The sequence below is a fragment of the Rana temporaria genome, chromosome 5 (assembly GCF_905171775.1).
Source record: "Rana temporaria chromosome 5, aRanTem1.1, whole genome shotgun sequence".
Classification (NCBI taxonomy): Eukaryota; Metazoa; Chordata; class Amphibia; order Anura; family Ranidae; genus Rana; species Rana temporaria.
Genome location: NC_053493.1, coordinates 72,127,591 through 72,149,152, shown reverse-complemented (window position 1 = coordinate 72,149,152; position 21,562 = coordinate 72,127,591). Strand labels below are relative to the sequence as shown.

At 46.0% G+C, this 21,562-nt stretch overlaps 1 protein-coding gene across 3 annotated transcripts in view; it reads left to right on the top strand.

Annotated features, from left to right (window-relative positions):
* Positions 1 to 3,512: 3,512 nt before the first annotated feature.
* UBE3C (ubiquitin protein ligase E3C) overlaps positions 3,513 to 21,562 on the top strand; it is a 158,127-nt gene continuing 140,077 nt past the window's right edge. For 2 of the 3 annotated variants that reach the window (XM_040352702.1, XM_040352699.1), the window contains exons 1-3: positions 3,513 to 3,597; positions 16,084 to 16,196; positions 20,755 to 20,808. In XM_040352702.1, coding sequence (XP_040208636.1) covers positions 16,122 to 16,196; positions 20,755 to 20,808 — 129 coding nt within the window. In that variant the 5' untranslated portion in view covers positions 3,513 to 3,597; positions 16,084 to 16,121. Of the gene's footprint in view, positions 3,598 to 8,199; positions 8,243 to 16,083; positions 16,197 to 20,754; positions 20,809 to 21,562 lie in introns of those variants that run through there. The other variant, XM_040352700.1, reaches the window with a different exon arrangement.

The following is a 21,562-nucleotide window of genomic DNA, read 5'->3' as shown; positions in this document are numbered from 1 at the left end:
CAGGCAGTGCCTGAAGAGATGGATGGTGCTGGGATCAGTAGCCACCGGGATGTAAGCAGGACACTCCACTTCTTGCTACACCACCAAAGGGGACCGGGGTCCCTGCCTGTAAAAGGCTTTTGCTTTGAGTGCTTTGCCAGAGTCACTGAAAGTGTCCCAGCTGAGTCTGTGTTTTTCTGCAAGCAAGTGAAGTGCTGGAGGAAGCAGAGGAGTGTATATAGATTGTATATAGGAAAGTTGTCCGTGAAGAGCTGCTCTAATTCAAGTGGACACCCCATAATACCCCTGTTCCCTATCCAAGTTTTATCACCTCAATACAAATACAAAAACAAGCACTGGACTGTTTTCTGACTCTGGAACTTGTGAAAATGCAGGCGTGCCTGGCTGTGCAGGGTGGGGGATCCCATTTTGACAGCATCTGCTATATGGGGTGCGCTACATTATAATATGGAAAAATCCCCCCTATCCCTGTGTTTGATGAGTCTTATAGACAAGATAGTATATGGTGACTGATAGCAAGGGCCCAGATTCAGTAAGAATTGCGCATAAATTATGGAGGCACAGGGCAACGATTTTGCCCTGCGCCCCCGCAAATTTGCGCCGCTGCCCTCGATTCACGGAGCAGTAGCTCCGTAAATTGCGAGGGCGCGCCGGCAAAATTGCCCGGCGTAAGCGCGCGCAATTTAAATGATCCCGCAGGGGGCGGGAATCATTTAAATTAGGCGCGTTCCCGCGCCGATCGTAAATCGCATGCGCCGTCGGGAAACTTTCCCGACGTGCATTGCGGCAAATGACGTCGCAAGGACGTCATTTGCTTCAAAGTGAACGTGAATGCCGTCCAGTGCCATTCACGAATCACTTACGCAAACGACGTGAAATTCAAATTTCACGACGCGGGAACGGCGGGTATACTTTAGCATTGGCTGCCCCTACTATTAGAAGGGGCAGCCTTACGCTAAAGACGCCGTACGGAAACTCTGTAACTTGCTCGTGCAACATTGTGAATCGGTGTTAGTATGCAATTTGCATACTATACACTGAGCACAATGGGAGCGCCCCCTAGCGGTCATCGCAAGAATGCAGCCTAAAATCTGCGTGGCATAAGAGCCTTATGCCACGCAGATTTTAGGCTGCAGTCGGCGTTACGATGTTCCTGAATCAGGAGCATTCGTAACGCCGGAACAAGTCAGCAATTGCGCTGCATAACTATGGTTACGCAGGCGCAATTGCTCTCTGAATCCGGGCCAAGGACTTTAAGATCACGTGGAATGGAAGAAATAAGTATTGAAGTGAATATTTTTATTAATGACCCTTTTATACATTTATAGAGAAGTCATGTGGTTCTCTTTGCCTCTTTTCCTTGTAAAATGTTTTAGGCCTTATGGTAATACTTTTATCTTTGTGATTTTTTTTATGATTTTATGACACAGCACAAATCTTCTTTAACCACTTCAGTACTAGCCTGTATATATCCCTTCATTACCAGGCCATTTTAATGCTCAGATAGAAGGGGAGAAGGCTAATGTGTATGTCAAATCAAACACATGGATCTGAGATATACAAAACAAGAGAAGGTGAAAGGGTTAAAAACTACTCACAATCCTGAATATCTGCTACTGCTTATCTGGGACTAAAGAGTTATTTCATTACTTCTTCCCTTCCCACCATTGTAAAAGGAAGGGGTGGGCTTTGCAAGGTTTTCTTCCCCTTTTTGGATTGAGTAAGGGAGGGTTTTAACCCCTTTCTAGGATCTGTTCATTTGGAAGATTTCCCTTCACTTCCTGTCCCGTAGCCAAGACAGGAAGCGAGAGGAAATCCCTGGTTATCACCAGAACTAGTGTTGCTATTGGAAGATTTCCACTCTATTGCTGTTCTGCTGACAACTCATAATGTGGGATTTTATTTCACTTTCAGTACGAATGGTTATCAGAACAATTCAACAGAGTGAATCTCTGTAATGGGGACAAAGACAGCAATAAAAATCTGACAAGTCTTTTAATCCCTCTTCTCATTGCACAGCCTCTCCCAGCACTGTGTACAGTCCCCTGTACCCCAAATCAATGGTCCCAGCACTGTGTACAGTCCCCTGTACCCCAATCAATGGTCCCAGCACTGTGTACAGTCCCCTGTACCCCAATCAATGGTCCGAGCACTGTGTACAGTCCCCTGTACCCCAATCAATGGTCACAGCACTGTGTACAGTCACCTGTACCCCAATCAATGGTCACAGCACTGTGTACAGTCCCCTGTACCCCAAATCAATGGTCCCAGCACTGTGTACAGTCCCCTGTACCCCAATCAATGGTCCGAGCACTGTGTACAGTCCCCTGTACCCCAATCAATGGTCACAGCACTGTGTACAGTCACCTGTACCCCAATCAATGGTCACAGCACTGTGTACAGTCACCTGTACCCCAATCAATGGTCACAGCACTGTGTACAGTCCCCTGTACCCCAATCAATGGTCACAGCACTGTGTACAGTCCCCTGTACCCCAATCAATGGTCACAGCACTGTGTACAGTCCCCTGTACCCCAATCAATGGTCACAGCACTGTGTACAGTCACCTGTACCCCAATCAATGGTCACAGCACTGTGTACAGTCCCCTGTACCCCAATCAATGGTCCCAGCACTGTGTACAGTCCCCTGCATTCCCATCAATGGTCCCAGCACTGTGTACAGTCCCCTGCATCCCCATCAATGGTCTCAGCACTGTGTACAGTCCCCTGCATCCCCGTCAATGGTCCCAGCACTGTGTACAGTCCCCTGCATCCCCGTCAATGAACTCAGCACTGTGTACAGTCCCCTGCATCCCCATCAATGGTCTCAGCACTGTGTACAGTCCCCTGCATCCCCATCAATGGTCCCAGCACTGTGTACAGTCCCCTGCATCCCCATCAATGGTCTCAGCACTGTGTACAGTCCCCTGCATCCCCATCAATGGTCTCAGCACTGTGTACAGTCCCCTGCATCCCCATCAATGGTCCCAGCACTGTGTACAGTCCCCTGCATCCCCATCAATGGTCCCAGCACTGTGTACAGTCCTCTGTACCCCCATCAATGGTCTCAGCACTGTGTACAGTCCTCTGTACCCCCATCAATGGTCTCAGCACTGTGTACAGTCCTCTGTACCCCCATCAATGGTCCCAGCACTGTGTACTCCCTGTATTCCCATCAATGGTCTCAGCACTGTGTACAGTCCCCTAAACCCCCCATCCATCAATGGTCCCCACACTGTGTACTCCCTGTATTCCCTCGATATGCTCTATAATCAGAACAGCACACACAGCTCTCCCTCCTCTTCCTTGGTAAGCCCAGCTGCCCCTGCAGTTTTTTTTTTTTTTGCTAAATCAAACAAGCTTTATTGTCCATGCACATTGTGCATCCGGCTTTCTGTCAATGACATCATTACGCAGCAGAGCAGATGTGATTGGCATACCTTGTCACCACTCACAGGCTCAGTTGACATGCCGGTTACAACCAATCAGGGTAGGCGATGGAGCCGGGTTGCCGGGGGCGGGACTTCCGTTGTCAAGGCAAATGTCCGGAGCGGCTGCTGTTTTTGTTGCTGAGTGGTGACCGGTGTGAGCTCCCAGGTAACGGGTCACCTGTCATAGGTCAGGGGGGAGGAGGCTGGGGGTAGGTAGAGTTAAGTGTCCTGAGGACAGGAGCTGGGTGATACTTTGCGGCATGTCGCCCAGTGTGAACCTTTCCCTATTACCTATCATTGCTGAGTCATGTATGAGAGAGGAGCCCGGGGACCCGCCACCCCCTCCTCTACCCTCCCACCGGTCACAGGAAGATGTCCGGGCTGGTGATGTCACCCAAGTGACGTCAGTGGTGCGCCAGCCTTTGTTCTCCCCCATCACACCATTGTCACCTGTATGAGGGGTCCCCAGGTGTGGGCTATGTGATCTTCCTGGTCTCCAGCCTGTGGGCCCTATACAGGATGGGGGGGTATCATCTCATCACTGTAATGTCATACTGATGGGGAGTGAGACCCTGAGGGGGATACGTGTGTCTGATGGACGAGGACCCCTTCCCCGCAGTCACTAAGATCCTCGATCCTGTCCTGTGTGGGCTCTCCGATATGAACACAATGAGATCCTGTCCTGTGTGGGCTCTCCGATATGATCACACTGAGATCCTGTCCTGTGTGGGCTCTCCGATATGAACACAATGAGATCCTGTCCTGTGTGGGCTCTCCGATATGATCACACTGAGATCCTGTCCTTTGTGGGCTCTCCGATATGATCACACTGAGATCCTGTCCTTTGTGGGCTCTCCGATATGATCACACTGAGATCCTGAATCTTGTCCTGTGTGGGCTCTCCAGTATGATCACACTGAGATCCCGTCCTGTGTGGGCTCTCCGATATGATCACAATGAGATCCTGTCCTTTGTGGGCTCTCCGATATGATCACAATGAGATCCTGTCCTGTGTGGGCTCTCCGATATGATCACACTGAGATCCTGTCCTGTGTGGGCTCTCCAATATGATCACACTGAGATCCTGGATCTTGTTTTGTGTGGGCTCTCCGATATGATCACACTGAGATCCTGTGTTGGCTCTCCGATATGATCACACTGAGATCCTGTCCTGTGTGGGCTCTCCAATATGATCACACTGAGATCCTGTCCTGTGTGGGCTCTCCAATATGATCACACTGAGATCCTGTCCTGTGTGGGCTCTCCGATATGATCACACTGAGATCCTGTCCTGTGTGGGCTCTCCAATATGATCACACTGAGATCCTGGATCTTGTTTTGTGTGGGCTCTCCGATATGATCACACTGAGATCCTGTGTTGGCTCTCCGATATGATCACACTGAGATCCTGTCCTGTGTGGGCTCTCCAATATGATCACACTGAGATCCTGTCCTGTGTGGGCTCTCCAATATGATCACACTGAGATCCTGTCCTTTGTGGGCTCTCCGATATGATCACACTGAGATCCTGTCCTCTGTGGGCTCTCCGATATGATCACACTGAGATCCTGTCCTGTGTGGGCTCTCCGATATGATCACAATGAGATTCTGTCCTTTGTGGGCTCTCCGATATGATCACAATGAGATCCTGTCCTGTGTAGGCTCTCCGATATGATCACAATGAGATCCTGTCCTGTGTGGGCTCTCCGATATGATCACAATGAGATCCTGTCCTGTGTGGGCTCTCCGATATGATCACACTGAGATCCTGTCCTGTGTGGGCTCTCCAATATGATCACACTGAGATCCTGTCCTTTGTGGGCTCTCCGATATGATCACACTGAGATCCTGTCCTGTGTGGGCTCTCGAATATGATCAAACTGAGATCCTGTCCTTTGTGGGCTCTCCGATATGATCACACTGAGATCCTGTCCTGTGTGGGCTCTCCGATATGATCACACTGAGATCCTGTCCTGTGTGGGCTCTCCGATATGATCACACTGAGATCCTGTCCTGTGTGGGCTCTCCAATATGATCACACTGAGATCCTGTCCTTTGTGGGCTCTCCGATATGATCACACTGAGATCCTGTCCTCTGTGGTCTCTCCGATATGATCACACTGAGATCCTGTCCTGTGTGGGCTCTCCGATATGATCACAATGAGATTCTGTCCTTTGTGGGCTCTCCGATATGATCACAATGAGATCCTGTCCTGTGTGGGCTCTCCGATATGATCACAATGAGATCCTGTCCTGTGTGGGCTCTCCGATATGATCACAATGAGATCCTGTCCTGTGTGGGCTCTCCGATATGATCACACTGAGATCCTGTCCTGTGTGGGCTCTCCAATATGATCACACTGAGATCCTGTCCTTTGTGGGCTCTCCGATATGATCACACTGAGATCCTGTCCTGTGTGGGCTCTCGAATATGATCAAACTGAGATCCTGTCCTTTGTGGGCTCTCCGATATGATCACACTGAGATCCTGTCCTGTGTGGGCTCTCCGATATGATCACACTGAGATCCTGTCCTGTGTGGGCTCTCCGATATGATCACACTGAGATCCTGTCCTGTGTGGGCTCTCCAATATGATCACACTGAGATCCTGGATCTTGTTTTGTGTGGGCTCTCCGATATGATCACACTGAGATCCTGTGTTGGCTCTCCGATATGATCACACTGAGATCCTGTCCTGTGTGGGCTCTCCGATATGATCACACTGAGATCCTGTCCTGTGTGGGCTCTCCAATATGATCACACTGAGATCCTGTCCTGTGTGGGCTCTCCAATATGATCACACTGAGATCCTGTCCTTTGTGGGCTCTCCGATATGATCACACTGAGATCCTGTCCTCTGTGGTCTCTCCGATATGATCACACTGAGATCCTGTCCTGTGTGGGCTCTCCGATATGATCACAATGAGATTCTGTCCTTTGTGGGCTCTCCGATATGATCACAATGAGATCCTGTCCTGTGTGGGCTCTCGAATATGATCAAACTGAGATCCTGTCCTTTGTGGGCTCTCCGATATGATCACACTGAGATCCTGTCCTGTGTGGGCTCTCCGATATGATCACACTGAGATCCTGTCCTGTGTGGGCTCTCCAATATGATCACACTGAGATCCTGTCCTGTGTGGGCTCTCCAATATGATCACACTGAGATCCTGTCCTTTGTGGGCTCTCCGATATGATCACACTGAGATCCTGTCCTCTGTGGTCTCTCCGATATGATCACACTGAGATCCTGTCCTGTGTGGGCTCTCCGATATGATCACAATGAGATTCTGTCCTTTGTGGGCTCTCCGATATGATCACAATGAGATCCTGTCCTGTGTGGGCTCTCCGATATGATCACAATGAGATCCTGTCCTGTGTGGGCTCTCCGATATGATCACAATGAGATCCTGTCCTGTGTGGGCTCTCCGATATGATCACACTGAGATCCTGTCCTGTGTGGGCTCTCCAATATGATCACACTGAGATCCTGTCCTTTGTGGGCTCTCCGATATGATCACACTGAGATCCTGTCCTGTGTGGGCTCTCGAATATGATCAAACTGAGATCCTGTCCTTTGTGGGCTCTCCGATATGATCACACTGAGATCCTGTCCTGTGTGGGCTCTCCGATATGATCACACTGAGATCCTGTCCTGTGTGGGCTCTCCGATATGATCACACTGAGATCCTGTCCTGTGTGGGCTCTCCGATATGATCACACTGAGATCCTGGATCCTGTCCTGTGTGGGCTCTCCGATATGATCACATTGAGATCCTGGATCAAAATGTGTTGCAAACTTCTTGAGCAGTCCATTCAAGTCATAGGATGTTAGGTGCAAAACGTATGGCAAAATACATGATTCACCACTTGAATGCATCCTAATCCTGCGTGTGTGCAGTGTCCACTTTCACTAACATTCCATCCTAAGGCCCCTTTCACACGGATGGACCGATCGGGTTTGCCTGTCAGTTTTTCAGGTGGACCCGATCAGACCTTCCTTTAGAGGTGCACCGAAGTGAAATTGAAAATTAAAGGGGTTGTAAAGGTTTGTTTTTTATTTTCTAAATAGGTTCCTTTAAAGGGGTTGTAAAGGTACAATTTTTTCCCCCCTAAATGGCTTCCTTTACCTTAGTGCAGTCCTCCTTCACTTACCTCATCCTTCCATTTTGCTTTTAAATGTCCTTATTTCTTCTGAGAAATCCTCACTTCCTGTTCTTCTGTCTGTAACTCCACACAGTAATGCAAGGCTTTCTCCCTGGTGTGGAGAAAGCCTCTTGAGGGGGGGAGTGGGCGAGCAAGAGGGTCAGGACGCTCTCTACTTTGCAGATAGAGAAAGGAGCTGTGGGTTAGTGGACGTCCTGACACTCCTGTTCACCCCCTCAAGAGGCTTTCTCCACACCAGGGAGAAAGCCTTGCATTACTGTGGTGAGTTACAGGCAGAAGAACAAGAAGTGAGAATTTCTCAGAAGAAATAAGGACATTTAAAAGCAAAATGGAAGGATGAGGTAAGTGAAGGAGGACTGCACTAAGGTAAAGGAAGCTATTTAGGGAAAAAAAAAATTACCTTTACAACCCCTTTAAGCTAGTGCATTGTTGGTTCACTTACCTTTTCCTTCGATTTCTCTTCTAAATTATTTTTTTTCTCTGTTTTCTTTGTCTGAATTTCTCACTTCCTGTTCTTCCTCAGCAAGCTGTTCTGGCTGACTAACCACCGCTCGGATGATGGTGTGAAGTTTACTGAGGAGAAACAGGAAGTGAGAAATTCAGACAAAGAAAAAAAACATTTAGAAGGGAAATCAAAGGAAAAGGTAAGTGAACCAACAATGCACTAGCTTAAAGGACATTTTTAGAAAATAAAAAACAATGCTTTAAGGATTAGCTACGTCGTGTTCAAGTCCATGTGCCCACGCCAACTAGGAAGCAGCGCTAATCACAGGTAGATCTGTGCAGCCACAAATTGGGAAATGCCTCACTGCCTGTGATTAGAGCTGTGGAGTGCCAGCTTCCTGGCGGTCGTGGGCACGTGGAGTTGCAAACACGCCTGAGCCCATCCTTTTATAGGATGCACTTTACCGAAACCAAAAATTTCAGTTTTTAATAAATATTCATATATTTTTTTGTATTATATTCAACTTTTTAATTAATATCATGAATTTAATTAAATATTAATTTATTTTCGGCCTTTATTGACACCTTTACCCGGCCCGCCGACATCCAATCCAATTCTGTCCACTAAAAACAAATGGATGGGGATCTGTTTCCCATCTCTCGGGCGGATTGGATGGCAGTCGGATTGAAACTGACAGGAGGTCCGTTTTCGTCCGACAGACCATAGAGGACAGCAGGCTGTGTCTGTGTCCTTTCTGCATCAGCAGAGTAGACACAGACTTGTCATCTGACTGCTCAGTGGGGGTCAACTGAGAGATAACCTGCTGAGCGGGTGGATCTGCTGGAAGCAGTGGCGACTGGTGCTCAAAATTTTTGAAGGGGCGAAAACAAAAAAAAAAAAACATAAATTGCCCATCAATTGTCGCCAATGTGCCATGCCATGAAATGCAGCCACTGTGCCATCAATTGTCGCCACTGTGCCATGCCATCAAACGCAGCCACTGTGCCATCAATTGCCGCTACTGTGCCCATCAATTATCACCACTGTGCCATGCCATCAAATGCAGCCACTGTGCCCATAAATTGTTGCCACTGTGCCATGCCATCAAACGCAGCCACTGTGCCCATCAATTGTCACCACTGTGCCATGCCATTAAACGCAGCCACTGTGCCCATCATTTGTCGCCACTGTGCCATGCCATCAATTGTCGCCACTGTGCCCCTCAATTGCCGCTAGTTTGCCCCCTCAAAAACCTGCCAGTTTGTCCCGTAAAATGCCGCCAGATTGCCCTCTCAAATACCACCAGATTGCCCCCCTCCCACCTGGCACTTACCTTTCTCGGGTCAGCCATCCACCCTCCACGCTCCCTCGATGTCTTCTCCCGCCCTCGATGTCGCTTCACCCAGTCAGGTTACTGGTAACTAGACCCAGTGAACATTATTGGCTGAGACGCGTGTCAGTGTTAACCAGGGAACGCACACCCTGTCCCCTGGTTAACTATTTGGAAGCCGATTTGAGCCCACAGGCTGGCTCTGATAGACACTTCCAAAACACACCCACTGCTATAATTCAGATGGCCGGCGCCCAACAGGGGGCCGGCCACCTGAATAGTAGGCGGTAACGGTGACAATACATAGATTCATGCAATGTATGAATCTATGTATTGTTGAGTTACGGGTGTAGGAGAGAGAGAGGGGGCGGCGCTCCTGCACCCACTATGGACGCACCACCACTGGCTGAAAGACTCCGCCAGTATGAAAGGGGCCTTAGGCCTCGCTCACGCTGCAGCTGTCGGCCCGTTTTCCAGGAGTTCAATATTTTTTTTTTCTCTGCTCTAAACGCCCCTCTATGTTAGCTGTTTAGGGGCAGGAATCTGGACACAGCAAAATTGTGTTCAGGAGAGGAGCGTTTGCGCAGATAAAACGACTGACACAGCTAAATGCTAGGCATGTTTAGCACTTGAACATTCATTTTAATGGCCAGAATAAATAAATTCTAGCCAATGAAATGAATGAACTCCCACACACTTGATGCGCCTGAAAGCGTTTGCAAAACTCGGCTTTGGGCATGTTTTTATTGCTGCATTTCTCCTATCAGGAGAGAGGTGTTCAGAGGAGCACAGCGTGCATGAGGTCTAAGAGGAGAAAGCTGTACAGTATAACTAAAAGCACAATACTGTATATATTAAGTTTTTTTCTTACATTGTGGAGATGGATTGGACCACCTGTCAGTTTTTATTGCTGTCTGTGCCCCTGTTAGGGAGACCCCCCTCTATTTGTCCTGTTTACCATTATCATTAAAAGTGAAAGTAAAAGAAAATCACAAGTTTTGGATTGACATCACAACACCAATAGAGGAGAAAGCTTCCTATTATCAAAAGTGAAAGTAAATTTTGTGTTGTCCCCAGAAAAGTAATCGAGGGGAAATCTTCCAATGGTGACTCCAGATCTGGTGACACCCTGGGGTTCCCTCACTTTGGAGGGATTTCTTCACACTTCCTGTTTTGGCTATGGGACAGGAAGTGAAGAGAAATTTCTCCAATGGGACACAGATTCCCCCCCCCAAAAAAAATCATCTGACATTTGTTATAACCCTCCCTTACGTAATCCAAAAATGAGAAAACGTTTTCCCTATAGTTCTGCTTTAAAGTAGGAAAAAGCTTTTTTTATTTTGGATAGAGTAATGTAGGGTTATAACCCCTATCAGATTTTTTTTTTTTTTACCATCTGTATTCCATTGCAGATATTTCACTTTATACCCCACAGAAAGTGCGAGGAAATCCCTGCAAATTAAAGGATAAGGAAAGAAAAAAATTGCGCTAACCAAACAAATGTGTAAATAAGTGAATAAATAGGGAGGCAGCAATGGCGTGACCTAACACAGGATAATAGAAAAAGAAGAAGAAGAAAAATTGCGCCAGTACTGGTGCAATTTTTCTTCTCTTTCTAAATTAAAGGATAAGTTCACCTTTCAGAAAAAAAAAAAAAATGCACATTTCTTTACAGGTAAAAAAATGTGCATTTATTATTTTTTGATTTTGGAGCCTGGAAAGCATTGCACCAGCGATCAGAAGAGCCTTGGTGCCATGCAGGGCTCCTGCAGACCTGTCAGTATATCTGTATACCCGTACATCCTGTACAGACAGGCAGATACACTGACAGGAACAAATCAATGAACTGCCATGGCGCTCCAAAATGCCGAAAAGCCCTGAAAACGGGTGGAAAATTTAACATGTTCCCAAAGGTGAACTTATCAATTTAAGGGAATTCCTTGGGGACCCCCTGGACACCAGAACTAGTGTCCCCATTGGAAGATTTCCTCTGTATTACTTTTCTGAGAACAACCCAAAATATGGCGTTTTCTTTTACTTTCACTTTCAATGATAACGGTAAACATGACAAATAGAGAGGATGAATCTCCCTAGTGGGGACACAGACAGCAATAAAACCTGACAGTTTTTTTTGGACAGGTCCCCACTCTGTCCAAAACGTAAAAAAAAGTTTTGCCTTTAGTTATACTTTAACCACTTAAGACCCGGACCTTTAGGCAGCTAAAGGACCTGGCCAGTTTTTGCGATTCTGCACTGCGTCGCTTTAAATGACAATTGTGCGGTCGTGCGACGTGGCTCCCAAACAAAATTGGTGTCCTTTTTTCCCACAAATATAACTTTCTTTTGGTGGTATTTGATCACCTCTGCGTTTTTTTATTTTTCGCTATAAACAAAAATAGAGCGACAATTTAGAAAAAAATTTATCATTTTAACTTTTTTCTATAAAAAATATCACCCAAAAATATTTTTTTTCCCTCAGTTTAGGCCGATACGTATTCTTCTACCTATTTTTGGTAAAAAAAATTGCAATAAGCGTTTATCGATTGGTTTGCGCAAAATTTATAGCGTTTACAAAATAGGGGATAGTTTTATTGCATTTTTATTAATTTTTTTTTTACTAGTAATGGCGGCGATCAGCGTTTTTTTTTTTTTTCTTAACTGCGACATTATGGCGGACACTTCGGACAATTTTGACACATTTTTGGGACCATTGTCATTTTCACAGCAAAAAATGCATGAAAAATGCATTGTTTACTGTGAAAATGACAATTGCAGTTTGGGAGTTAACCACAAGGGGGCGCTGAAGGGGTTAAGTGTGACCTCATATGTGTTTCTAACTGTTAGGGGGGTGTGGCTGTAGGTGTGACGTCATTGATTGTTTTTTTCACTGATATAGGGAAGCACAATCAATGACGGCGTCACAGTGAAGACAGGGAAGCTGTGTTTACACACTGCTCTCCCCGTTCTTCAGCTCTGAGGACCGATCGCGGGACTCCAACGGCGATCGGGTCCGCGGGTCCCATGGCCGCTGTCAACGAGCATCGGGCCAGGTCGCGTGCACGTGCCGCCGCGCACGACCCCACGGCTGGGCTTAAAGGGCCACGTACAGATACATGGATGTGCCCAGCCGTGCCATTCTGCCGACATATATCGGTGTGAAAGGGTCCTTAAGTGGTTAAAGCTGTAGTAAGCTCCCGTATATATTTTTTGTGACCCCCCACAGGTGAATTATGGCAAAATGTACTAGTATGCACACAATAATAGAATATTATGGAAGACTTGCCTGCCAGAAAAGCACTCCAGCACTGCAGTGTGAACGATCCTGAGGGTCCTGGGTGCGTCCATCTTCAGCCAGTGTTCCGTCTGTTCAGCCTCTTGAATGGCCCGGGCAACAATGTCATCACTCCCATGCTCGGGACTCGCATCACGGCGCCACAAATCGGGTGCCAAATATGTACACTGAGCTGTGAATGCGTGGTTCAGTGTACCCTGTCTGCCAGTACGTTTTTAAAATGAGAGTTAAAGTGCAACTAAAAACTTCATTTTTTTCTCTTTTGGATAGAGTGGAGATGGATTAGAACACCTGCCAGTTATTATTGCTGTCTGTGTCCCCATTAGGGAGATGCACCCTCTCTAATTGTCTTGTTTATCGTTAACTTCAAAAGTGAAAGTAAAAGAAAATCCCAAGTTTTGGGTTGACAGCACAACACCAATAGAGGAGGAAGCTTCCTGTGGGGACACTAGTTCTGTGACAACCAGGGATTCCTCACTTCTGGTGAGATTTCCTCTCATTTCCTGTTTTGGCTATGGGACAGGAAGTTAAATGAAAACTCCCTAATGGGACACGGATGGCAAAAAAAAAAAAAAAAAAAATGATTATAACCAGGTTATAATCTTCTCCTACTCCAAATGAAAAAAAAGTTTAAAACTTTTGCCTCTAAATACCACTTTGAAGCAGAACTAAACCCTCCTGTACTTTACAGACAAGGAAGCTGCCATTTTAGCCTCTGTTTGATCTGCAACTGCCATGGTGCTGCACATGTGATCAGTTATATCGGATCTTAACCAATCAATTTAATGCTTCCCGAAACAGTTACATTCAAGGTTTGTCTTGAATGATAACTGTCACAGTTGCTTGTACTCTCAGCCGAACAGTCAAGCCATCAAATGGCTGGTGACATAACTGATCACATGTGTAGCACCATGGCAACTGCAGATAAAACAGAGGCTAAGATGGCAACTTCTTTGGCTTAGTTCAACTTTATGACGGCAGCCATTTGATAGCTTGACAGTTCATTAGCACAAGCAACTGTACAGTTCTCATTCATGGCATGCCTTGAATGTCACTGTTTTGGGAAGCGTGTGAAGTGATGGGTTAAAATTCCAACTAGAATCTAGATTATTTTATTGAATACCTTTCACAAGCATTTAAATAGGCATTGTAACACTCACGTCTCCTGTTAAATCCCCCCCCCCCCCCCGATGTCCGGTTTCATGTGTTTAAAGAACTTTGATCACAGTGTTCTGGTTGTTTTCATTTTGCTTGTGGGCATGTGAAGTCCACAAGCATGCTGTTCCGGTATATGGTGCTGCTGAGCGACCAGCATGCACCGTCCGTTCTCTCCCCGATCTTGCGAATGCGCAATCTTCCAATATCAGAGCGCCGCCAACTACTCAGGTTGCCATCACAATGGGTGGCGTCGTCGGAAGTGCCCATGATGGCAAAGAAGCCCTTGGCGCTGCCCACTGACTCCTGGGAAATGATGACACACATCTCCCAGGAGCAGTAGCGAGTGGAGACGCAGAGGAAAGTGACATAAGGAGCCTAGGTGATGAAGGAGGCAGATTTCAAGGGACCATATAGCAACAGGCATAAAAAGGTAAGTAAAAAATAGGGCTGTTACTGATTAAATTTTTTGTGTTCAATTAATCGTTTTTTTTTAATCGATTAATCGACTAATTTCAATTAATTCTAACGCACATACATTTTTCGGATTACCACCATATATAGTCCCCACTGTAATATCCACAGACATCTCCCCCACTGTAATATCCACAGACATCTCCCCCACTGTAATATCCACAGACATCTCCCCCCACTGTAATATCCACAGACATCTCCCCCACTGTAATATCCACAGACATCTCCCCCACTGTAATATCCACAGACATCTCCCCCACTGTAATATCCACAGACATCTCCCCCCACTGTAATATCCACAGACATCTCCCCCCACTGTAATATCCACAGACATCTCCCCCCACTGTAATATCCACAGACATCTCCCCCCACTGTAATATCCACAGACATCTCCCCCCACTGTAATATCCACAGACATCTCCCCCCACTGTAATATCCACAGACATCTCCCACACTGTAATATCCACAGACATCTCCCACACTGTAATATCCACAGACATCTCCCCCCACTGTAATATCCACAGACATCTCCCCCCACTGTAATATCCACAGACATCTCCCCCCACTGTAATATCCACAGACATCTCCCCCCACTGTAATATCCACAGACATCTCCCCCCACTGTAATATCCACAGACATCTCCCCCCACTGTAATATCCACAGACATCTCCCCCCACTGTAATATCCACAGACATCTCCCCCCACTGTAATATCCACAGACATCTCCCCCCACTGTAATATCCACAGACATCTCCCCCCACTGTAATATCCACAGACATCTCCCCCCACTGTAATATCCACAGACATCTCCCCCCACTGTAATATCCACAGACATCTCCCCCCACTGTAATATCCACAGACATCTCCCCCCACTGTAATATCCACAGACATCTCCCCCCACTGTAATATCCACAGACATCTCCCCCCACTGTAATATCCACAGACATCTCCCCCCCACTGTAATATCCACAGACATCTCCCCCCCTGTAATATCCACAGACATCTCCCCCACTGTAATATCCACAGACAAATCCCCCCCGCTGTAATATCCACAGACATCTCCCCCCACTGTAATATCCACAGACATCTCCCCCCACTGTAATATCCACAGACATCTCCCCCATGGTATAGGAAGATTAGCGCTTGCTTAGTCTTGCCAGAGAAGCCGGCCGAACACGAGCAGTTGAGGCCGGGTGATGACGTTGGCGAGCTGCTCTAGGCCCACCTAGGCCACCGCCGGGTGGACCAAGATGGCCGCCACCCTGGGAGCTAGGCCAAAGCCGCTACCTTTCCTATGGCCGAGGCAGCAGTGGTTCACGGGGTGCGCCCATCCGCATATGATGACCCGTTCTGATCACGGATCATTTATGATCCGTTGCACCACTAGTACCGATCAAAATAATTTTGATCGATCAAAATTTTTTTACGATTAATTGAGGAATTAATCTTTAATTTCCACAGCCCTAGTAAAAAAAAAAAAACATTTCTCCAAATGCTTTTTTGTTTTTTGTTTTTTATTTCATGCACATTAATGACTTTTTTTTGGGTGGAACTCCCCTAGAATATGAAATATATTTTCAGTTGTTTCACACTTTTTTGTTATGTATAATTCCACATGTGTTAATTCATAGTTTTGATGCCTTCAGTGTGAATCTTCAATTTTCATAGTCCTGAAAATAAAGAAAACTCTTTGAATGAGAAGGTGTGTCCAAACTTTTGGTCTGTACTGTACATTGATGATGATGATAATAATACTAAAACCTGTCTTTTGTTTCTTTATCTTTTCAGTAACCTACCAGATTGATTAGATGTTCTAGATGGGATAAATGATAGCCATGTTCAGCTTTGAGGGAGACTTCAAAACCAGGCCGAAGGTCTCACTGGGAGGAGCAAGCAGAAAGGTAAAGACAATTGGCGCTACGCACTTTTTTTGTGAGAGTGATCACACAGCATGCAATCTAGACTAGAAATGCAACAGGTGGGGGTTCACCTGACGGCACTTGTGATCGACCTGAAAAATGGCATTCCCCCATAGCCCAAATATTTGCCTGAAGGATAAATATTTGTGCCTACATTTGGGTGTTTGGTCGCATGATGGCAAAGAAAGGCACTTTGTTTTATTTTTTGGAATAAGGTAATTTTTTAGCTCCTATTTATTAGACTGTTAACAGTCAACGTTGAGGACTATCTGAAACAAATTTTAATATTCTGCAGCTTATCTTTATATATGGTGGCTGTATTGGTTTACATTTTTCAGGCTAATGCCATGTTTAGCATATACAGTGCCTTGAAAAAGTATTCATACCCCTTGAAATTCTCTACATTTTGTCATGTTACAACCATAAACATAAATGTATTTTATTGGGATTTTATGTGATAGACCAACACAAAGTGTCACATAATTGTGAAGTGGAAGGAAAATGATAAATGGGTTTCAACATTTTTTACAAATAAATATGTGAAAAGTGTGGCGTGCATTTGTATTCAGCCCCGCTGAGTCAATGCTTTGTAGAGCCACCTTTCACTGCAATTACAACTGACATTTTTTCCCATTCTTCTTTGCAAAATAGCTCAACATCTGTCAGATTGGATGGAGAGCGTTTGTGAACAGTAATTTTCAAGTCTTGCCACAGATCCTCAAATGGATTTAGGTCTGGACTTTGACTGGGCCATTCTAACACATGAATATGCTTTGATCTAAACAATTCCATTGTAGCTCTGGCTGTATGTTTGGGGTCGTTGTCCTGCTGGAAGGTGAACCTCTGCCCCAGTCTCAAGTCTTTTGCAGTTTCTAATAGGTTTTCTTTTAAGATTGCCCTGTATTTGGCTCCATCCATCTTCCCTTCAACTCTGACCAGCGTCCCTGTCTCTGCTAAAGAAAAGCATCCCCACAACATGAAGCTGCCATCACCATGTTTCACAGTGGGGATGGTGTGTTTAGGGTGATGTGCAGTGTTGGTTTTCCGCCACACATAGCGTTTTGCTTTTAGGCCAAAAAGTTCATTTTTGGTCTTATCTGATTAGAGCCCCTTCTTCAACATGTTTGCTGTGTCCCCCACATGACGTGTCGCAAAGGAGTCTTCCTATGGCTTTCTTTCAACAATGGCTTTCTTCTTGCCACTCTTCCATAAAGGCCAGATTTGCAGAGTGCACAACTAATGGTTTTCTGCAGCTCCTCCAGAGTTACCATGGGCCTCCTGGCTGCTTCTCTGATTAATGTTCTCCTTGCCATGCCTGTCAGTTTTAGGTGGATGGTCATGTCTTGGTAGGTTTGCAGTTGTGCCATACTCTTTCCATTTTCGGATGATGGATTGAACAGTGCTCAGTGAGATGTTCAAAGCTTGGGATATTTTTTTCTAACTTAACCCTGTTTTAAACTTCTCGCAACTTTTACCTGGCCTGTCTGGTGTGTTCTTTGGCCTTTATGATACTGTTTGTTCAATAATGTTCTCTAAGAAACCTCTGAGGGCTTCACAGAACAGCTGTATTTATACTGAGATAAAATTACACACAGGTGGGCTCTATTTACTAACTAGGTGACTTCTGAAGGCAATTGGTCCCACTAGATTTTATTTAGGGGTATCAGAGTAAAGGAGGCTGAATACAAATGCACGCCACACTTTTCACATACCGTATTTATCGGCTTATACCGCACACTTTTTTACCCTTAAAATAAGGGGAAAATCGTGGGTGCGCTATATACGCCGCTTCCCGCGCTCAGTTTGAACGCCTGCGCCGGCATATACCGAGTGCAGTACACTCGGCTACATTCGGCCAGGCTCGGCTTCGCTCGTGCTCACGCATAAACGTCACAGAGCGTGAGCACGATCGAAGCCGAGCCTGGCCGAATGTGTACTGCAGACGGTATATGTCGGCGCAGGCATTCAAACTGAGCGCGGGAAGCGGCGATTCGACGGGGAGACAGCGTGGGAGAAGCCAGGAGGACACCACCGAAGCCGCAGACGGACGCCGGACCCGACGAGGACGACAACACCGAAGCCGCAGACGGACGCCGGACCCGACGAGGAGGACACCACCGAAGCCGCAGACGGACCCGACGAGGCCGCCGATGGATGCCACGCAAGACGCCAAAACTATAAGTACTAAAATGTTTTTTTTTACAGGAATGCGGGTCCACGCTAATCGCCGGAGCGCGCAATACCCCGATAAATACGGTATTTATTTGTAAAACATTTTGAAAGCCATTTCTCATTTTCCTTCCACTTCACAATTATGTGCCACTTTGTGTTGGTCTATCACATAAAATCCCAATAAAATATATTTAGTTTTTGGTTGTAACATGAGAAAATGTGGAAAATTTCAAGGGATGTGAATACTTTTTCAAGGCACTGTACTTAAATACCTGTTGGTCATGTGAGAAATGCAGTGTCCTTGTCACTTCCTGTAAAATGAGGGGAACGTTTAAGCAATGTCAGGCTCCATGCACACTGGGCTTACAAAAACATCAGTTCCCTTGGCAGAAAAAAAAACACTCATATAGAGCATTTTTGTACACAGTTTACACAAGGTTCGGAGAGTTTAGCGCTGTACTGATTCTCTAAAGTAGTTTCTGTACTACTTTTGCGATTTGGTGGTGCGATTTCCATTGCAGAAACCCGCATGGATGTCTCTGAAATGACCCCCAAAGTCGGGACTGACACGCAGGAATGAAATGGTACGAGTTTAGCTGAACGCTCACGATTTCTTTCTCGCAGTCGGCGTGAAACTGGGCTCAGAGCTGAGCTTACAATATGCTTCCAATCGTCCTAATGTGCAGGGACACATAGGATAGCACTGAGCTGCTTATTCCCACCACCTCCTATGTTATGTAGAGAAGGGGAGAGAGAGACTCCAGCCTGGGTGACAAATACGGCTCCTCTAGAGATACAGAGGACGAGTGACAATAGCCACCCTAGGATGGGAAGTGTGTTATTCTCAGGATTCAACACTATCTCCTGCGCTCGGGGGCTTAGCCCTATGAGTAGGTGGTGTTTTTCATCGGTATTATGCAGATAATATGTAATAATTGCAATGAGCATTCACTAGTTAACAATCATGAAAACTGCTTATTAATCTCCTAGATTGCAAGCTCTGAGCAGGGTCCTCTGATTCCTCCTGTATTGTAAAGCCCTGTACACACAATCGGTTTGTCCGATGAAAACAGACCGATGGACCGTTTTCATCAGACTAACTGATCGTGTGTGGGCCCCATCGGTTTGTTTTCCATCGGTGAAAATGTTTTTTTTCCCTATGGTATAAAAATGTGAAAAATTCAGCGCTGGGAAGTGCAAATAAGAATAAACAATAAAAAATATTATGCTAGCCAGCACTAAGAATGAATTCATAAAAAATTCTCAAAGCACAAGTGAAAGAAGAAAAGTGCAGCGCAAAAATTAAATTAACACATAAAGTCAATGTAAAATATAAAAATATGCCAGTGAAAAAACCTTGGTGGTGGATTTTCCTCTGGCGTCTCCTCTTCACTCTCACCCCTGCCGGATTTATTTGTGTGATTTTTTCACTTAAGGACATTATTTATGGACACTTGGACACACATTTTTTTCCCTATGGATAGAAAAATCCGATCGTCTGTGTGGAAGTCCATCGGTCAAAAATCCACGCATGCTCAGACTGAATTAGTAGACGGAAGCGCTCCTTCTGGTAAAACTAGCGTTCGTAATGGAGATTGCACATTCTTCACGCTGTAACAGACTGAAGAGCGCAAATCGACTCTCACCAAAATTTTACTAACACGCGGTAACACAAAATCAGCCCAAGGGGTGGCGCCGTTGGATTTGAACGTCCCCTTTATAGTGCCGTCGTACGTGTTGTACGTCACTGCGTTTTAAAATGGTCGGATTTTTGACTGATGGTGTGTAGGCAAGACTGATGAAAGTCAGCTTCATCGGATATCCGATGAAAAAATCCATCGGATTAGATTCCATCAGATATCCGATCATGTGTACGAGGCCTAAAGGAACACTAAAGTAAAATTGTACTCCTCGCAAGAGCTTTCCACCTTCACGAGAGCTCCCTCGCATGGTGGAAAGCTTTTGCGGGCGCGCTCCCATGATACAGCGGCGGGCATAGCCGCCGACTGTATCACTCGGCCGCGCCCCTGGTGCGCAGCTTAATCGGATGTGATTGACAGCAGCGCCAGCCAATGGCTGCGCTGCTATCAATCTGTCCAGCCTAGCCAATCAACAACCAGGCTGGGAACCGAAGAGGATCACGGGGATGCGCACGGGACTTTCGAGGGGTGAGGTAAGTAAAACAGGGGTTCGGGGGGGGCGGTACCATCGGATGTTTTTTCACCTTAATGCATCCTAAAAACATTTACCTTTACAACCCATTTAAGTGTACTGTATGTCCTAACATTGTCAAGCGCTGCACAAACCGTTGGGGCTATATAAATCCTGTATTATAATAATAATCAAAGCGAACATTATTGTCTTTCAGGAAGAGAAAGCATCACTTCTACATCGTACCCAGGAAGAACGGCGAAAGAGGGAGGTAGGTCAAAGATGGTTACAAGCAAACGTAAATACTAGGTTTTCATTACAGGGATACATGGATCTATTTTGAACTTCATCATTTTATTTATTTGATGGTTAAACGGATTTAGTGTCCGCACAGATAAGATCATAAATACATTTGTCCAAATCTAGGAGATCTGATTGCTTGGTGGCTGAGAAATGTTATGGTGTCATCCAGGGTTCTCACTTATGCAGATTGAGGGGTTCCAGGATGTTTCTGTCCTGAGTGGAGAAAATTGGATTTGTTGTTTTCTCTAGGATTGGAAAGTTCTGAATTAGATCCTGGAGCCCAGAGGCTTTGTAGAGACTTGGAAGGGGAGAAGTGTCTAATCCCGGGGCCATGTTTTGACAGTGACCAGCACTTGCTGATTCTGCAGGTGTATACAGGCCTTCAGAGCTCCTTTCATGGAAACAAATTGCTTCAGAAATGTGTACATGAACCGATGCTGGGAGAGTCTCTATTCTGGCCTCAGGGCAGGATCACACTGGAACGTGTACGTTTCCCTGCAGCCCATTCATTTGAATTCAAACTGCACTGAAATGCAGAAAATGTCGTGCAGGCACTACTTTTTCAGAACGCACTGCATCAAATTGCATGGTACTGCAAATGTGTTTGGGGTGGCTTTAACAATTCATTGACACCTGCACGCTCTTGCAAGGGCACTGCGTTTACGTGTGGTGCGAACTGGCCATCACACTGGCCATGACCTCAAGGAAAGGCGATCTGATCG